Source organism: Pan paniscus, chromosome 13 (assembly GCF_029289425.2).
Source record: "Pan paniscus chromosome 13, NHGRI_mPanPan1-v2.0_pri, whole genome shotgun sequence".
Classification (NCBI taxonomy): Eukaryota; Metazoa; Chordata; class Mammalia; order Primates; family Hominidae; genus Pan; species Pan paniscus.
The window spans coordinates 143,641,053-143,660,102 of record NC_073262.2 but is presented as its reverse complement, the minus strand read 5'-3'; the positions used below and the strand labels follow the sequence as shown (position 1 = coordinate 143,660,102).

At 60.8% G+C, this 19,050-nt stretch overlaps 1 protein-coding gene across 1 annotated transcript in view; it reads right to left on the bottom strand.

Annotated features, from left to right (window-relative positions):
- The window catches only part of CROCC2 (ciliary rootlet coiled-coil, rootletin family member 2), an 83,932-nt gene that overhangs the window by 18,772 nt on the left and 46,110 nt on the right, over positions 1–19,050 (bottom strand). Inside the window, exons 19-27 of the mRNA XM_024928027.4 lie at positions 17,332–17,445; positions 13,913–14,056; positions 9,627–9,844; positions 8,775–8,934; positions 7,928–8,065; positions 7,453–7,810; positions 7,037–7,221; positions 5,970–6,090; positions 5,173–5,306 (exon numbers count right to left, since the gene is read on the bottom strand). Of these exons, the coding sequence (XP_024783795.3) occupies positions 5,173–5,306; positions 5,970–6,090; positions 7,037–7,221; positions 7,453–7,810; positions 7,928–8,065; positions 8,775–8,934; positions 9,627–9,844; positions 13,913–14,056; positions 17,332–17,445 (1,572 nt within the window). The remainder of the gene's footprint in view (positions 1–5,172; positions 5,307–5,969; positions 6,091–7,036; positions 7,222–7,452; positions 7,811–7,927; positions 8,066–8,774; positions 8,935–9,626; positions 9,845–13,912; positions 14,057–17,331; positions 17,446–19,050) is intronic.

Here is a 19,050-nt window from a genome sequence, read left to right as displayed (position 1 = left end):
TGGCATGGGGGGCCTTTCTGAGCGGGCATGAGGCTGTGGGTGATGCTGAGTGAGTGCCAGGCCTCCCGCCTGCTCAGAGACCTGGCCAGCTACTTGGGCACTGCTGCTGCGTTCCGTGCGTGTCCTGACACCACGGGCTGGTCCTGCACGGCTGTTCTATTGAATTCCCAGGGTAGCCTTGGAAACGGGGAGGGATTTGCTCTCAAACAAGAATCTTACTGTTTGCATAGCACAGCCTACCATTTAATTAGAAAAATATGTTTTTAATTAACTTTCTCTTGACAAACACATCGGCTTATGTGAAACAGGGGAAAAACCAACCCATGAAAGCAAAAGAAGTTGTGTCAAAGGCAGAGCTGGCTCTAGACTGTGCCGGGAGCTTGGCAGAGCCAGGAGAGGCACCAGGCCTGCCCTACTGGACCCTAGCACCCCCCTGCTCAGCAAGGGGCATGGGGCAGCAGGGAGCATGGCTATGTTCCCAGCCTCCTGGCTGGCTAGAAAATTTCAACCCTGAGCTCTCTGCCTGGGTTTGCTGTGTGTCAAAAGCGGGGGCCTCTGGTGACTTAGGTGTGTCTGAATCCAGAAACCTATCACAATGACTAATAGATTACAAAAAGTTGGGAAAAACTTTCCTCAGAGCTGGAGACCAGGGACTTGGAGGACTCCCGAGGGCAGATGAAACCAACTTGGCCTAAAAATGGGTGAAATAGTAATTGCCAGAATTGTAAGAAAACATTGACACCATAATGATAGATTTTAGCACATTTCACTAAAAAAGTTGAGCAAATTCTAGACCAAGCAGAAAAATGCATACAGACAAAGGTCTGATCAATGTCAGAGATGTCCTCTGCACTCATGTGTGGAGACCCAAAGTTGGACCCCCATGCCCCCATACCCTGACTCAGAAGGGCGAGGGCTGGAGGGAGCTGCAGGGGTGTTGGGGAGGCAACTCTGTACTACCAGGACCTCAGGGAAGAGGGTTGCTGTGGCTGGGGGACCCGGGGAGCCCTCCATCCCTGTGAGGCAAGCAGCTGGGGAGGTGAAGGACCGCACCGTGACCGTGCACCGGAGAGCGCTGCTCCCACCCCGCCCACTTCAGGAACAGAACAGCTCCGGGAGGGCCAGAACTCCACTGCTGGCTCCCCACATTCCCCATGGCTCCCTGTGGCTGCGGGATCTTGGAACCCTTCTCTCTGCCTTTCTTTTGAGCCTGAAATATTTGGATGGGGACACATAAAGTCCCTGATGTGTTCCTCTCCACTCCCAACTTCAAACGAGGCCAGAACTCCTTTCTTTAAAGACATGCAAAGGAAAAAAAATCACAAAACTAGTATCCACTGGGGTTTGAGAAAATAAAGTCGATCTGAGGAATCAGATCTGAGAGTCTCTAATTAAACAGAGAAGTGAGCTACTGACACACACCAGAAGATGGTAACTAGTGTTCTCAAGGTGAGGACAGGGCAGGGGTCTTGAGGTGGACAATCCAAAATGAAAACTCAGGCCGAACGAGGCCACCGTGGGGACAGGAGCAGCAGATGAGATGCGGCAGATCCTGAGATTAGCTGAGTGGGAGTACGACCTGAAATTCTCCTGGGACCTTGGGGAAAACCGAGATGACAAGGAGAAATTCAAGACTGAAGCCAGGAGGACAGGTCCAGGGGATCAGTATTGGGATGCTGAGAATTCCAGGACAAAAGAACAGAGAAGAGGGAGAAGGAGAAGAGATGTTTTTTTACCGTGGAAGGAACCTCTATAACCAGAAGGTAGATTTGATTCTGCAAGTAGGGAGGGTTTGCCGGGGTAGGTAAAAATAATGAAAGGGGCCGACATGCCCACATTTTGGTGACATTTTTGAATTTCAAAAACAAGGAGGCCTCTGGCTGCCACTCTGGAAAAAGCACTGACAAGAAAAACACAAAGAACCCAGAGAATCCGCACATTTCTTGAACCCATCTGAACTCAAGGTCAGAGGCAAACAAGGAGCCTGGAATCGAATGAAAACCAGGCCCCTCCAGGAGAGATGCCATGAGCGGCCCCACCCATCAAACCAGCGGCATGGATTCACCAAAGCTGGTAACACGTTGCTCGGACCCATGTGGCAGGCAGAGCCCTCAGAGGGCCCTGTGAGCTCTGGCCCTGACGTTATCCTGTGATTACATTGGATTCATGGCGAGGGGACTTTGTGGATGTGAAGAGTTGACTCTGAGTTAAGCAAAGGGTGACCACCCAGGTGGGTCTCACCCACTCACGCACACCCTCGGGTGTCGGCAGAAGGGAGCCATGAGGTGTGAGGCACGTGGAGATGGGGGGCGTGGGGTGCAGGCGCTGCTGCCACACTGTGGCACAGCCAAGGAAGCCCCTGGCTAGGAGTGGGGAGCCCTTGGCCGACCGCCCAGAAATGAGGCTCAGCCCGACAACGCAAAGAGCTGGACTCGCCATGCTGGGATGAGCCCAGATGCCCCCAGAAGCACCTGGATGAGCCCAGAGGAGGACTCTTCCCCATGGCCTCGGGTGGCCCAGCCTACCCCATGACTGTGAGACCCAGAGGGGAGACGCCAGTCACACCATGCCAAGCTTCTCACCTATGGGACTGGGGGCTCAAAAGTGGGGTTAAGTCATCAGTAATTTGTTGCAAAAAGTAGTGCACCAGGTGTGGACTGCTGTGGGTAGAGAGCCCTGGGGTCCACAGACACCAAGAGAAGTTCAACCTACAGGCAGGAGAGCCCAGAGCCCCCCTGGGGAGCAGGTTTGGAAGAGGGGATTTCCAGAGCAGGAAATTCTAAGGAACAAAAGTCTTAGCTCCTAGGGCGCAGGTGGAAGCAGTGCAGCTGGGAAGGGAAGGGACAAGACCCTCGGCCCCTGGAGGGGGCAGGGCGCTGTCCTGGCCCAGCCATAAGATGCCCTGGATGCAAATGCTAAGGGAAAAGAGGATGAATAAATCATCCCTGCCACGCAAGACAGGACAGGCAGGAAAGACACACAGAAAGGAGAAAGTGTCCTATGAACAACCTAAGGAAAAACAGAGCATGGGTTACCACAAAACTTCTACATGGGACAAATTCCCCCAGAAGAGGCAGAGACTCTAAGGTGAGATTGAAACCAGAGCCAGGCTGATGAAATGAAGGCTGAAACCACAAACACCAAAAAAGCAGAGGCCAAGAGGAAGACAAACAGCAGTCACAGGACATGCAGGCCACTCAGGAAAAGTTAACCGAGAAACTTCAAATTCGAAGAGTCAAGAAATCTAGAAGTCAAATACCCTTGGAAATAAAAGGAGACATTGACAAAAAGAATTGTAGTGGGAAAATTCAACACATCATCCTTAGTTTTGATAAATTCAGGAACTGGATCAAATGTGGCCTATTTGAATAATGCATTTGTAAAGGTTGATTTAAAAGGTGTATTTCAGAACTGGGCACGGTGGCTCACACCTGTAATCCCAGCACTTTGGGAAGCCGAGGCAGGCAGATCATTTAAGGTCAGGAGTTCAAGACCAGCCTGGCCAACATGGTGTGAAACCTGTCTCTACTAAAAATACAAAAAAATTAGGTGTATTGGCGGGTGCCTGTAATCCCGACTACTTGGGAAGCTGAGGCAGGAGAATCACTTGAACCTGGGAGGCGGAGGTTGCTGTGAGCCAAGATGGTGCCACTGCACTCCAGCCTGGGTGACAGAATGAGACTCCGTCTCAAAAAATAAAATAAAATAGAAGGTCTATTTCAAAATGTGTAACCTGTGAGCAGAGCATGTTATTTCTGCATGCATGTGGGAGACATACATGTGACTATACATATAAAATGAAACTTGGCCCAGCTCAGCCCGCTCCAGGTCCCCTGACTTCTCAGGTGCCCCCATCTCCTGGGCATCTCACAAGTCCTGACCCCATCCCTGGCCAGGCCGCCTGGGTCTTTCCACAGGCGTCTCTAGTCTTACTGCCCCAGCAGCTGTCACCAGAAGGGTCTTTCCAAAACAGAAATTTCCAAACTGCTGGCTAATGAGGACCTTGCTCTCTCTGCAGCCTGGCCTCTGCTCTCTGCCCCCTCCCCTCTCTCCTGCAGAAGCCACCTCCTCAGAGGCTCAGGGCCTACTGGGGACTCAGAGCCTGCCTGCTAGTCTGAGTGCTGACAGCCCTCTGGTGGCCTCTGAGGGCCACCAGGCTCCGGGGCTGAGCCCCGCGTGGAACAGCACAGGCCTGGCCGGCTGCCCTTGGGGCCTTTCTGCCAACCTGCAAGGCCGTCCCTCCTGATGGCTCACCCAGGCCTCCCTCATTGGAGGGACACTTGCAGAGGAGTGGCTCCCCGGTCTCTCTGCCCTGTCTTCTCTGCACTGTGCTGGCCCCCTCTTTCCAGAATGGGTTGAGGGACGCCTGGGGGCAGTTGCCCTGGGGAGCCTCAGCCAGGCACGCTGTTCTCTGGCCCCTGGGGCCTGCAAGGGAGCTCTCTGGAGCGGAACAGTTGTCCCCTGGCCCAGTCCTGACAAGAGGATCTCAGGACACCCCGGGGGCTGCTTGGACCTGTGGGGCTGGGCTGGGCCTGGGGCTCCCCACCAGTGCTGAGGACCAAGGCCTGGGCCAGGCCTCCATCCACCACTGCCTGGCCGTTCCATTTCCAGGCCCAGGCTCCTCACCTGAAAACCTCAGACCCAGCGGGCACCTCCCCAGCACAAAGCCTGGCATGTAGGGACACTGACTTCAGCCCTTCCTGAGAGGCCCCTTCTGTGTCTGAGCCACATGGAATGAAAAGTGGTCTTGGAGCAGGACAGTGTGACCATATAAAGAGCCCCAAGGCTGGGCCAGGGCCGCCCCATGCCTGTCACTGTGGCCTCAGCAAGAAGAAAGGGCCTAGACTTGGGGCTTTGCCCCCCACTCGCTGTGCCCCCAGGGCCAAGTCCTCAGTTTCCCCAATCTGTAAAACAAGGGCTAGAACCACCGTAAGGACAGCTCTGCTAAGGACGACCCCAGTCCCGACGACCCCAAAGCCGCCTGCCACAGCCCAGCCTGCACCTCTGCCCCAGGGCCCCACCGGGCTGGCTCCAGCCCTGAACACCCACAGAAGCCCTTGCAGACCCCTCTCTCCCACCTCCCGGCCCTGTGGCCTCCCTGCAGGGTGTGAGGGTGACCGAGAGGCCTTGTTCTTGTGCCCCACCTGGGACCCACCCTGCCGCCTGCCCCACCTGCAGCCGCCGCTTCTCCTGGCCTGCCGCACGCACGCTCGCCAGGTGCTCCAACTCCAGCCTGCGGAGCGCCTCCTTCTGCAGGGCACGTGCTGCCCGGGCGCTGCTCAGCGCGCCCTCCACCCGGCGCTGGCCTGTGGGGCAAGCAGGGTGGCTTGAGGGGCCCCCATGCCCCTCCCAGGTCACAGGCAGGCAATGCAGGGCTCTGTGGACTTGAGTGACTGGCTCCCACGTGGAGGTGGGGGTCCATCCTTGCAGCTCAAGGGTCCTGGGGCTGCCCCAGGGTCCCGGCTTCCCACCCATCCTTCCCTCCTGCCTCTTTCCTTTAATTGAGGGGCAATAAGCAGAGAAACTCGTGAGTGTGAGGCAGTCGGGGGCACAAGGAAGGGGCCTCTCTGAGGGGGTGACGAGGGGCAGGGCCTGCCCGGGGAGAGCCGTGTGGCTGTCTGGGGGAGAGGGTGCCAGGCAGAGGGCACAGCCAGGGCAAAGGCCCCCAGTGGGAACTGCAGGAGGCCAGGGTGGGGCAGGGGGGCAGAGGATGCTGGGGGCCGGATCGGGAGGGCCCTGATGGGCCTGTGGACGTCACTCCTCTGTGCTGGGGAAGTCGCTGCTGAGAACTCCGATGCCAAGCGCTGACCCAGCCTCGCCAGGCCTGGTGGTTTGGGTGTTGCCCCCAGGCTCCCTTCCCACCGAGCTGCCCCAGGGACTGAAAGCTTATAGCTGGCAGCAGTAGGGACATGGTGGTGCCACTCTCACAGCCACTCCCAGGGTGGGCGGGGCAGGGCAAGGGAGGTCACCTTCTTCCGCCTCAGCCAGGGCTTTCTGCAGCTGCCCCACGCGGCTCTGGGCCCGGGCACACCTGCACTCTGCCTCGCTCAGCCGGCTGCTCAGCGTCGCCATCTGGATGCGGGAGTCATCCTGGGCAGAAGGACTGAGGTCAGCGGGGGCAGTCCAGCGGGCGGATGGAGGGCCAAGTTGTCTGCTAGAGGGTCGGGGCCAGCTGGGGCCGCTCACGGTCTGGCCTGCGGGTGTGCAGGGCAGGGCAGTGGGTGGCGTGGGCCGTGGGCTCGGGGAAGGTGTGGGGAAGGTGCAGGGAAGGTGGTCACACTGGGAAGCTGTGCTGACCTGCAGGCCTGGGGAGGTGGAGGCGCCCAGTGAGACTCGGCCTAAAGGGTCCAGGTTTCAAGCACAGGTGTGGTGTGGGAGAGCTGGCAGGTGGCGGCCCACAGCCTGTGGTCAGGGGGACCGGTAGGGGCTGCCCCTGGCGGGACTTGGGGCTGAGTGCAGACGGGACCCTGCCCCCCGGGGCTGGCAGCGGTGGGAGGGTGGGCCCGAAGGGAAGGAGTGTGCACAGAGGACCCCGGCCAGGGCTCAGGGGCTGCCTCTGTCTTTCCCACAGTCCTGCCCACTGGAGTCACCCAGCGAGGTGGGAGGGGGCCGCTCACGGGTGGTTCTGTGGGAGCCCTGAAGCCAGGAGCAGCCACTGGGGAGCTTGGCCCCACCGGAGGGGTCTTTGGGAGCATTGAGGGGAGCTTGCTGGCTCTGTCCTGCAGTTGCCCAGCCCCGGCAGCTCTTCAGGGGTGGCATGAGTTGCAGAATGCCCTACCCTGGGCCCTGGTGGGTGTCACGGCAGGGCCTGGCTCCAGGGGCTTTTCAGCCTGGTATAAGGAAGGGGGCGGCCTCCAGCCACCCAAGGCACTTGGGCTTGGGGGCCATGGTGGTGCTGGTGTTTATCACAACAAACAGGACGGCCTGGACGCTGACCCTCAGACCCAGGGACGCGCGGATGGATGGACAGCAGGTGTTCTTCCCAGAGACCCCCAGGGGGTGCCGCCGTGGGCGGGAGGAACCCAGCCCCCATTACCCGCTCCCGCTGGGCTTCCCGGAGCTTCTGCACAAAGTCCTGCAGGACGTCCTGCACGGTGGCCACATCCATGAGCTCTGAGCTGCGGCCTCCGGGTGTGGGCGAGGGCCATCGGAGGGGCGAGTGGGGCCTGGCTGGGGGGCTGGTACCCTGTTGCCCAGGGAGAGCCTGGGAGCTGTCGGAGCCTGCGGGAGGTGACAGCGGAGGGGTCGTGGACAGGAACACAGTGACAGATACACGCCCTTCCCCTTTCCTCTCTGCTGCCCCAGCCATGGGAGGTTGGGGAGACGGCCACAGGCTCCTACAATTGCCCGTCCGAGTCCCTCACTGTGCGAGCTGTGAGGCCTGAAAGAGAGGTGCCAGGCCAGGGCCTGAGCCGGGAGAGGGGCCCGCCTGCCTCCACTGAGGACTCTGACCTTTGGTAGGGGAACCAGGCTGCTCCGGGGAGGCCCACGGGCTCTGTCTCTGGAGCCCCAGGCCACGGCGGAGTGTGGAGCACAGCCGGCCCAGCTGGGCCTCCGCATCCTGCCTTGCACCCTCAGCCTGGGCCAGCTCCTGCTCCAGGCTGTGGATTCGGTGACAGGCCTGGTCCAGGCGAGCCTGGAGAGCATCAGCCACACCACTGGCTTCCTGCAGCTTCCTGGTGACACTGTGCAGCTCTGCTCGGAGGGTCTGCTCAGCCCCCCGGCTCTCACGGAGGTGCTCCTGGAGCCGCTGTCCATGGGCCTCCCCTGCGGCCTCCACCTCTGCCAACTTCCTCTGCAATCCCAGGACCTGTAGGAGGGATGTTGGGGTGCGCCCGTGGGAGACAGTGAGGAAGTGGGGTGGGCCTCCTCCCTCTGCTCCCCGACGCCCAGCTCCTTCCCTTCTGAGCACAGGCAGCCGTCCCACCTCTTTCCGGGCACCCTCGTGCTTGGCCTCTGCCTCGGCTGCCTGCCTCCGCAGCTCCAGCACCTCCTGCGAGCACTGCGCCTGCAGCTCATGGGCCTCTCCGCTCCTCCTCTGGTTCTCGGCCTTCAGTGTCCTCACCTGGGAGCGTGGGGCCGCACGGACAGGGTCACTGGTCTCTGTGCTGGAACCCAGGCAGCCTCCCTGCCTCCTGCCTCCGCTCACACGTCCCTTGAGAGCAGCTGGCCACACTTAGGGAGGCTTGGGCTAAGGGGCCCCAAAGGACCTTGCCCTGGGAGTTGTCACCCTCAGCCACTCTGTAGACACCTACCTGGGACCTCCTTGGAACCTCCTTGGAGGACCTGGGACAAGGAGGAGGCTCAGGTGGGGCGGGATGGGCACTGATTAGGGAGTGTGGGCAGTGGCTGGGGTGCACTGGAGCCAACTGCCCCGAGGCCGCCATGATAGGAGGGAGCCAGGCCTTGGGGGGACCCGGCTTGCCAGCACCCTGCCCTGCAGAGGCCAAGCCTCCCCTCTAGCCTGCCTGAGTTCCCGAGCGCCACCGGAAGGTGTTGCATGTAGGATACTTCCGTGTGCTGCTGTGCATGGTTCCCTTCCTCCTCGCTAAAGCATTCCTGGTTTTGCCCTCTCCAGGCTTGTCATCTGTGCCCCATGGGGACAGACCCAACCAGGGACCCTGTGAGCCTGAGCAGGGCATGGCCCAAAGTCTGGGGACAGAGCGGTTCAAAGGCGGCAGCAAGGCCAGGGCTGGGGGCTCCCCTGGGAGGAGCTGGGACCCACCAGGCGGGAGGGTGCCTGGATGGATGTTGACCCCTCCCTGCCGCCCTACCTGTCTGTGGAGTTCCCGGAGCTCCTGACGGGCGTCCCCCCGCGCCTGCTCCAGCTCCCACAGGTGGGCCCGCAGTGCACTGGCCTCCTGCTGCAACGCCGCCTGGGCCTCCTCCAGGATGAGCAGCTTCTGCTCCTTCTCCTCCTTGGACCGCTTAAAACTGACGAGGGTGCCACAGGCTGGGGCCCCCTCACCTCCTGGTGGGGCCAGCACAGCTGCCCAGCAGGTCTCTGCCTCCCCTAGTGAGGCACTGGCCCCAGTCTTGACTCTGCACAGTGTCCTCAAACTCAGCCTCTGCAGGGTTCCCTGTCACCTTACAGACATATGTCCACCCAGGTCCCAGTGCCGGCCGCATGGCCCCTGTCCACTATCCACCTCTTCAGCCCCTCCTCACCTCATCCCTCCCTGTCTCCCCCTCTCTGTCACACTCCCGGACGCTCAACGTCCAGCCTAGCCTGGTACCTCTGCCACCTGCTGTGAGGGCTGTGCCGTCCAGCCCAGCTGCCCCACAGAGGCCTTTCTAGAGCCCCAGCCAGGCCCTTGGCCTCCCTCTGCTCCCCAGCTCTGCACCACCTCCTGGAGGACACCTGTGACCTATCTTGCCTGCTGGATGGGAACTCCCTGTGGGCAGGGACAGGTGTGTCCGTGTCCTCAGCCATCCCTCGCACTGGCCAGCATTGCAGACCTCTTGGACTGGGCAGCGGGAGGCCTGCTTGGCATGTCTACCCCACCATCAGTGGGGCCCAAGTCAACAGGACGCCCCTGCCTAGCCCCCTTGCCCCGTCCTCCCTACGGCCTGGGTGGGCAGCAGGCTGCAGGGCACCCCCAGCTGCTCCTGGGTGGCCGCCATACCTGGCCTTCTCCTGTTCGGCCCTGCAGATGGTGGCCCGCAGCTCGCTGTTGAAAAGCAACAGTACGTCCTTCTCGCGGGCCTCGTCACTCAGCGCCCGGCGGGCCTCCTGGGCCTCCCTGTGCAGCCCCTCCCGGCTCTCCTCGACGCCCTGCAGCTCCTGGCGCAGTGCGGCCAGTCCCTCCTGGGCCACGGTCAGCTGTGCCCGCAGCCTCTCAGCCTGGGGAGGACCATTCAGCTCTAGAGGCCCGCTGGGGACCGCTGCTCCAGGGATAGCCACAGGGGCCTGTGGCCTCTGACATGGTGTGGCAGGCACAGGTGCCCTGCCCAACTTGGTCCCCATGTGCTTTGCTCACCCCATGGAGCCACCAATCCCTAGTGCTGCGGAGGCTGCAGGGTGGCTTCCACGGGCTGAGGCAGGGCCAGCCTAAGAGCCCAGAAGACCCCACCTTGAGCCCCTGGGCCCGGCCCCACCCTGCGGCCTCTCTGGACCCCCAGGACGCTGACCACTGGTAAGCAAGGCCTACCTGGGATGTGGCTCAGCACACATGTCTGCACTGTCACTGCCCGGGGCCCTTCCCACCTCCTGCCCCCGGCGTCTAGTCCTCTCCTTAGGTGACAGTGTGGTGCCCAGGCCGCTGCCTGTCCTAGTGTGGGCAGCAGCCTCAGCAGGCAGGCTGGGCCTGACCCTGGCACAGTGACCCTGGCCCAGTGACCCCGGCACAGTGACTCTGCCACAGTGGGGACTCACCTACTCCCTTGGCCCTCCTTCCCCCGTTGGCATGGGAGGCAGTGGGAGGAGGATCTCTGGCGATGGGGGGGGCAGTGGGAGGAGGGTCTTGGTTTCCCGCTCCGGACACCAGGCATCTCACAGTGCCCAGGAGAACCCAGGGGTGGGGTCCGGAGGACAGTTGCAGCCTGGCAGGAAGGCCCTCCCCAGCACCTACGCTCTGGGGGTGGGGACTTGCTGGGGCTCGGCCCTGGCGCCCAGTCTCCTGCCTCCCAGGTCTGAGCTCTGGGCCTGACCAGAAACCCTGGAGAAGGCTCCATTCTGGCTCTTGTGTGTCCCAGAGGAAGAGGCAGAGGTAGCCAGCGGGGCATGCCCAGAGATGGAAGCCACAAAGACTCCGCGATGTCAAGTCGCTGGCTTGACAAAAGCAAACCCCTCTTTCTGGCTGTTTTCACGGGATATTGTCCAGGCCCCCGACCGGCCTGGCTCCCGAGGCTGCCGCTGTTATTGTTGTTCTGTTTTTGGGAAGGGCCAGAGCCTCCCCTCCGCTCCCCTCCACCCCCACACGTGGGAGCCATGACCGTGCTGAGCATTTTCCGCTGAGCTCAGCAGAAACCCGCCCAGAAGGTCAAGGACCAGCAAAAGGGCCCATGCATCATAAAAGAAACTGTTTTCATTTCCCAGCGCAGAGGAGATGAAAACAAGCAAAACAAATGCAGGGGAGGGCCTGCCCCCACTCCCGCCCCCACCCCACCCGCTCCCTCTGCCTCATGAGAACAGCCATCCCTTTTACAGGAATTTTACGGCCAAATCACTTAATGTGATTATAATAATTATTTCTTTGCTAGAAATTGTATAAACAGCCTCTTTTAAAAATCTCCTGCAGGGAGGCAGCTCCAGAGCTCTGCAGGGAGGAGGGGCTGTGGAGGGAAAGCAGGCGAGGGTGAGAGTGTGTGTGTGTGTGTGAGTGCGTGTGTGTGAGTGTGAGTGTATGTGTGTGTGCATGTGTGTGAGTGTGGGTGATGAGTGTGTGTGTGGGCCGGTGCAAGTGTCCACTCTGTACGTGGTGTGCATACGTGTGTGTGCATGCATGTGTGTGCACGTCCGTATGCCTGTGCATGCACTACGTGTGTGTGTACATGTGTGATGAGCATGTGTGATGAGTGTGCGTGTGTGTGTCATGTGTATGTGTGCGTGCGTGTGTGTGTGTGAGTGTATGTGTGAGTGCGTGTGTGTGTGATAAGTGTGTGTGTGAGAGCCAGTGCAGGCGTCCACTCTGTATGTGGTGTGCATACATGTGTGTGCATGTATGTGTGTGCATGTCTATATGCCTGTGCATGCACTACGTGTGGGTGTACATGTGTGTGATGAGCGTGTGTGATGAGTGTGAGTGCGTGTGTGTCATGAGTGTGTGTGAGTGCATGTGTGAGTGTGTGAGTGTATGTGTGAGTGCGTGTGTGATGAGTGTGTGTGAGAGCCAGCGCAGGTGTCCACTCTGTACTTGGTGTGCATACGTGTGTGTGCATGTATGTGTGTGCATGTCTGTATGCCTGTGCATGCACTACGTATGTGCATGTGTGCGCACACATGCGTGTGTGTGCTTGGTGCACGTTTCTGTGCACGCCTGTGTGCACTGTGTGGTGTCCATATGTGATTCCAGCGTGAGTGTGTGTGAGTGCGTGAGGCTTGTGTGTCTGCATTCAGCATGCACACACCACTCTGAGTGTTGAGTGTACACCGGTGTGTGTGGTCTCACTGCGTGGATGATGTGTATGCATGTGTGTGCACACGTGTGGACCTCAGGCAGGGTCTGAGAGACTGGAAGTTCCTCCAGTTTAAAGGTTGTGAAAAACGTTATGGTTTCCATGGTGACCCTGGGCCAGCCTGGCGCCTGGACGGGCTCTGCTTGCTTTTCTCTGTGATTGTTCCTCTTGTCCCCCTCAACCGTCCTCACCTTTTAGCCCCCACTCCCTTTCTGGGCACCCTGCTCTGCTCTGCTCCTCTGAGAGCCTGACCTTCCCATGAGGCCTGCGCTCCCTTCCTTGAGGCACCCCCACCCTCTCCACACCTCCCCTCCCCCTCCCCCGCTGCCCCCAGTTTTGCAATCTCGTTTTGCTTCCCCGTTGGTCGCTGACCGGGCCTGACTTTGAAATCTGTTGAAAGGAGACCTTTCTCCTTGGGGCCAATGTAAACAGCCGGTCATGTTAACTCATGTTCTCTTCCTCTCTCAGCCTGCCTCCCGGGGGTGCTTGGGGAGGGCTGAGCCCCTCTCCTCACACTCCCCTGCCGGCCGGCCCGGCCCCTGGGGCGTGGTGTGCGCCAGCCGCTGGCTCCAGCACCAGGTCAGCTGCGCAGCCCCCAGCCTTGGCAAGCAGCCCAGGGAGTGTGCGAGGCCGCCCCGTCCCCGTGGGCCCCGCTGGGGCTCCAGCTGACCCTCTCCTCCTCTAGCCCAGATCCGCGTGCCCTCCTGCCCTTGCCACACACAGGCGTCCCCCCGTCCTGCCAACCCCCCTCAGAAATGCCTCTCCGATCTGCCTGCCTGCTGAGCCCAGGTGAGCCTAGCCCTGGCCACTCTTGCCCCCTGCCCAAGACTGTCCCCCACCCCACGTCGTCACCATCATGTGGCTCCTGGGGGCCTCCATATCAATCTCGGGCCCTTGGCCAGGCCCAGGCCCACCCCGAAATCTCCACTAACCCACTTATTTTCTTGCCTGCTGCCCCAAATCCAACCTCCCCCCACCTTAGTGTCCAGCCCAGTGAAGTCCGCGCCTCCTGCTATGTGGGCAGAGCCCAGCTTGTCTAGGGCCTCCCCGTGCCTCAGTGGATGGCTCAATGGGTCTCTTGGCCAAGGGTCCGAATTCCCCTTCGCCCCAGGTCATGCCTGTCTCTCGGGAAGGCTTTGGGAGGCGACAGCTGCCCCAGTGCCTCCAGAGTCAGGCCCTTCCTGACTCCACTTTCTTAACTGTGTGTGGAACGAGGGGGCCAGCTGGACTCCCAGAGCCTTTGGCTGCGTGGCTCTGGCCACCCTTTCACATGCTGGCCCTCCCAGTGGCAGGTGTGCCCCGCCAGTGCCCTGGGAGCTGGCAGGTGTGCTGTGCACCTTCCCAGGACAAGCAGGGCAGCAGAAGCCTCGTCGGGACCCACGGCAGCCTCCAGGGAGCTCCCTTCCCACTCAGCTGGCACCCTGACTCAGCCAAGTCCAGCTGACTCAGCCAAGCCCACTTTCACCCTGAAGTCAAACTCACCCCTTCAGGAGGCTTAGAAATGATGCCTTCTTTTCCCTGAAAACTGGTGTCAGCTTCCCTTAGCCAATGGCCTGGGCCAGGCACCATTTCATCTGCTCTGAGAGCCTGGGCTTGGCTTAGTGTGTGGTTGAGGGCCCCTTTCCCCACGCCCCTATGGCTGTTTGCCTCTTCCTAGTCCCAGGGACTACTCTTCCCTTCTCCGTGGTACAGCCTCTGTTTCCTCCTGGCACCCCCACTCTCTCCTCTCTTGGTATCTGCCCTGCTTTCTCCTGTCCTCTGGCATCCCCAGGAGTCCCCCAGCCCTGCCCCTCACCTCTCTCTCCACATCGCCCCGCTCGGCCGCTAGGTCCCGGAGGCTCTCGCGTAGGGCCGTGGTCTCCCTCTGATGGGCTGTGATGGCATCCTCAAACTGGGCCTGGAGGGCCTTCAGCTCCTCAGTCGTGGCACTGATGGTGGCCTGCGGGGAGAAGGGAGCCCACGGTGGCACCAGGGAGCTGGGCCCAGCAGTGGAGGGTGAGGTAAGGCCAGGACCCTGGAGAGAGAGGTGTTGCAGTGGCCTGGGAGGGGGAGCTGGGTCCTGCTGATCTTGTAAGCCCCGGGGTAACTGGCCCTTGGTTTCCTAAACTGTCAAACAGGCTGCTGGGATGAGGAGACGTCCACGGCCCCTGACAGCTGTGATGTGTGAGTGCCCACGGACACAGCAGGAGGCAGCCCCTCAGCTCAGCCTGCGCCCTGGGGCAGAGCCCATCCCTACAGGGACCACCACACACTGGGCAGCTCTACCCTCCATTTGGGACTGAGCTCAGCTGGAGTCGGCTCCCTGTCGCACACACCACCCGAGGTGTCCTCTCGGGCCTTGGGGCAGTGTGGCCAGCAGGGAACCTCGGGCCAGGAGGCCCCAGGCTCGGCCCATGGCCCCTTGTTCATGGACAAATACCACCTTCTTCACCCCAAGCCCCAGGCCCCTCGGGACACCGCCCCGCTTCCTCTCAAGGCCCTCCCCACTGCACCCCTGCCCAGGTTGCGGCAGCAGGGCAGATGGGGCTCAGGGGGTCTCAGCTTCCTGGGCCTCAGTGTCCTCAACATGAAGGGTCCGAGCCCTGCCCTACTCAGGCTCTGCACCCCTGGGTTCAGGGGACCGGACCAAGCCTCCAGGCAGCAGCAGGCGGCTGGCGGGGGGCGGCTGGTGGGGGATGGCTCCCTCCAGAGCTGGCTTTGTGTTCCTGGGAGCACAGGTGCCCACATGGCTGCCCCTGTGCCAGATCTCTGGAGCCCCTCCTGTCCACCTGGATTCTGCTAGGGTGGGGGTTCCTGCAGCCTGTGCCCCCTGCTTTTGGGAAAGGAGCCATGCTGCTGCCTCCTGTCGTCATTCTCTACAACCCCCTCTGGTCTCTCTGGACTGACAAGGGCCATCTTGGGTGACTAGGCCATGGCTCTGTGCCTCAGCATGCCCCAGCACTGCCAGTGATGGGTGCCCCTGAGGCCTGGCTGCAGGATACCCCTGTGAGGGCCTCGGGGACAGGGCATCGGCTGGGAGCCCGATGGCAGTGGTGACTCAGCCTAGGGGCGCACGCTGTCCTGTCATCTGGCGCCTGGTGCTCCTTGGCCGGCATTTCTCTCCTCCCGCTCCTCTCAACAGTTTTAATTTCCATTTTCTGAGCCGAGGTGGCAAAGGAACCCTTAACGAGCTCCCCAGGGAGGCCGGCTGGCTGGCAGGCCTGGTACCGAGTCCGGGGGAGACTCAGGGCCAGCTCAAGAGAAGGCTCCAGAAGCCAGCACTGGCTCCAGAGAAGGCCCCTCTGTGAGCCAGAGGCGTCAGCTCCCAGGGCCCCAGGAGGGCTTTCCTGGGTCCCTGCCCACGGGGTGGAGCCGAGAGAGCTGCTGGGCCAGTGGTCGGGAGGAGGGAGGGGCACAGTCACAGGCCCGATGCCAAGCTTGGTCCTCCTGGGCCCCGTGGAACCCTCCAGGCCTCAGGGGCAGGAACAGAGCAGGGTGGGGCTTCATGGAGTGAGGGGCGAGTCTCCCCTGGGCTGCCAGGAGCTCCTCTGGGCAGCCCTGCTTGGAGGGACTAGGAGTCCGGGTTGTGGCATCAGGCAGGAGGAGGTGAAGCGACACTCCAGCAGCCGCCTCCTCATTGCAGCGCCCTCTCCTGCTGCGCAGTGCCCTGGGGATGGGGCACAAGCCCTCCATCCTGGCTCCGAGTCACCGAGCGTCCCCCAAGGCCCCGCTGCCTGGACGCCCCGGCCCCCCAGCAGGCGGCCTGCGCGTGCCTCTGTGCAGTCAGTGAGAAGGGCTCCCGTTCAGAATGGGCAGAGAAGGGGGCTGCCTCCCGCGCCTGGCACCATGGCCTGTGTTCTGTTCACTGCACACTGAACCATACATTCAACGCCAGTCAGGTAGGTGTCCAACCCTGCGTCCTTGCCAGGGACAGGGAGGAAAGGCTCGCCTGAATTTAAAATAAGCCAACAAGTACGGGAATGAACGGCCTCGTCACTGAACATGCTGGGAGCTGGAAGGACAGAGGCAGGAGGCAGGTGTGGGCCCAGCTAATGGGGTGTGTGTGGCCAGGGAGGGCAGAGAGCTGGGGGTTGGCGATCAGCCTCGCCCTCAATCCTACCTGTTCCTGGCAAGGAGAGGAGTGGCGTCCGGTGCCTTGAGCCCATTCCCTCCCTGCCCAGGGCACCCTCGCACCTGTGTCTGTTCAGGGCCAGCCCCTGCCACCCAGGACAGCAGCCCCGACCTCAACACAAACAGCCCCTCCTCAGGCCGCCTGGGCCCTTGGAGATCCTGCTGTAACTCCTGCATCTATGTCCTATCACTGGGCTCTGGCCACCCTCGCTGTGAGCCCTGCCCAGTCTCTTCATCTCCCATGCGGGACCTGGTGCCACGTCACAGATGGGCTGAAGCCTTGGCGTTCTGCAAGCAGTAACAGTGGGTGTCCAGCCTTGCCCACGAGCTGGAGGCACAGGCCTCAGAGTCCTCCTCCCCTGCTCCCCAGAGCCCTCCTCTCCAGAGCACTCCTCCCTATAGCCCTCCTGCCCAGTGCCATATTTGCTGCTGCCTGTCCAGCCCCCTGGACTTGGGCTCCAGGGGAGGACCCAGGGGTCCCAGGTGACCCCCGCTGGCAGCCTGCAGCAGCCTTTGTGCATGGGAGGGCCTCTGTTCACTGGCTGAGGGTGGGCGGCTGCTTGCTGGGGGGCTGTCCTAGCCCCTCCGCGGACGCTTCTCTCCTGGCTCCGCTCAGGACTCAATGTGGGTGTCCTTTCCTGCCGAGAGTTTCCTCAGGTGCAGGGCCAGCCGCCTCGGGTTGTTTCTCCTTTGGAAGGATCTCTCTGGTGAGTGAGTTCCACAAGGCTGGTGCTCATGTCCCCAGCTGTGCTTTTCTACGAGCAGCTCCAGTGCACATATGGGCTCAGCCACTTGCTGCTGTTGGCTCATGGGAGGCCCCCAGCTGGGCCAGGCCCCCTCTCTCTGGCCCCTGCCAGCCCCAAAGCTAAGGGAGAACTGAGCCAGGTAAAGTCCTGGTACCCACTGCTTTGGTTCACTCGGATCTTTCCTGCCCGTTGAGTGCCCCTCCCACCAGGAGCCCTGGAGGCACCTGGGGGAAACTGAGGCTCAGGAAGGGAGGGGATGGAGAGGGTCATGCCACTGGGACCAGGCAGGAGGGGTGGCCCCCTGGGGTCTGCCAGCACCTGCTTGGCTGTGCACGTGGCCTGGCTGCATGGGGCTCACCTGCGCTTGCTCCTGCTGGCTCTGTGCCTCCTGCTGTACCCGCTCCAGCGTCCTCCTGGCCCTGGAGAGCTCCTCGCTCAGAAGGCTCCGCTCTGTTTCTTTCAGGGACAGGGCCTGAACAGGACGGGGTATGCTTGTGAGAAAGTTGGGGAGTCTCGGGGGAGGGAAGGGGCCCCCCTCTAAGGAGAGGCTGTGGCAGAGTGCTGAGTGCAGAGGCTCCCCTGGACACAGCACGCTCATGTTCCTGTCTGCACATCCCTGCCACTGGGGAGGAGGGGCAGCTCCTACAGAGGCGGCCCTGGGCCCTGGGCCCTTTCACCCTCTGAGTGCCTGCCCTCTGTCCGACATCGTCCCGCCTCTGTGTCTGCACTTGGGCACGTCCCTGGGGTATCCTCCCCTTCCTCTGCCTGTCTAAAATCCTGCCCTTTCCCATGCAGTTTGGGGGCCTTCATGAGCCACCCCCATCCCTCTAGGCAACACTTGCTGCAGTGCAGAGAAGAAAGCTTAAAAGCCCGAAAATGCTCCATCTCCCTGATGGTGTGGGAGACGCGTGTAAGCGAGACACCCTCAGCTCCAAGGGTGGCACGCTGCTCCGTGGACCAGGCTGTGGAAGCAATGCCTGTCAAATCCACACATGTATATTCTCTCTATGCCCAGGCCCATCTGGGGGGAGGGCAGCCCAGAGACACGTGTGCACCTGTGTGGGCTGACCTATGCACAGTGTCACCAATGTCTGTGACATTGCTGTAACGGCAACAAAGCTGGAGGCAACCCAGACGCCCGTGGAAGGAAGAACAGCCACAGGAAGACCCAGTCCTGGCAGCTCAGCATGCAGCCCAGAAACAGAAGAACAAAGCTGCAGATACACAGCTGGGAAAGGCCACCGAGATGCTTTGATAAGTGAGAAGAGGAAAGCCCAGGAGCCGGCATGGACTTTTCATTCCTTTTGTATTAAAAATGCAGCGTTGGGGAGGTAACGCTGTATATTTCTGTTTGCAAGCAATCTTTGGAGGGTGTTGCATAACAGAAGATGTATCAGGTCTTTGTCCTGGGTCCTTGGAGGAAGCTTCTAAACCCTGGGGGTTTCTCAAAAGTGTGGAGCGTCTGCATTATTCCTGGCGGGCCCCTGGGACCACACCTGAGTTTATGCTAATGAGGTGACTCAGGGTGGGCTCCTACTGAATTTCAGGATGGGGACTGTCTGCTGAAAGACCCATTAGTAGAGGGTTGGGGCTTTGAGCCACGGGATGTCAGCCCAACCTCCCAGCAGTCAGAGAAGTGGGCTTCAATCACATAACCGATCACTCCACCGATCACGTTACACAGTGAAACCCCAATAAAACTCTGGACACCAAAATGCAGTGGAGCCTCCTGGCTGCTGAGCACACTGGGGTGCAGGAGGGTGCTGGGCTGGTTCCACGGGGAGGGTGCAGCAGCCCCTGTCTGTGACGTGCCCACACCTTGTCTCCTCTTCTGGCTGGTCTTGAATTCCATGTTTGATAATGAATCTCTAAGAGTAACAAGAGGCTTTCCTGAGTTCTGTGAGTCATTCTAGTGAATGGCTGAACCTGAGAGAATCATGGGAACCCCCACACTTGTAGTCAGGTGGTCAGAAGTGTGGGTGGCCTGGAGACCCCCGGACTTGTGGATGGTGTCTGAGAGAGGGCGTCCTGTTGGGAACCATGCCCTGTGGGGTCTGTGCTCTCTGGGTCAGAATTG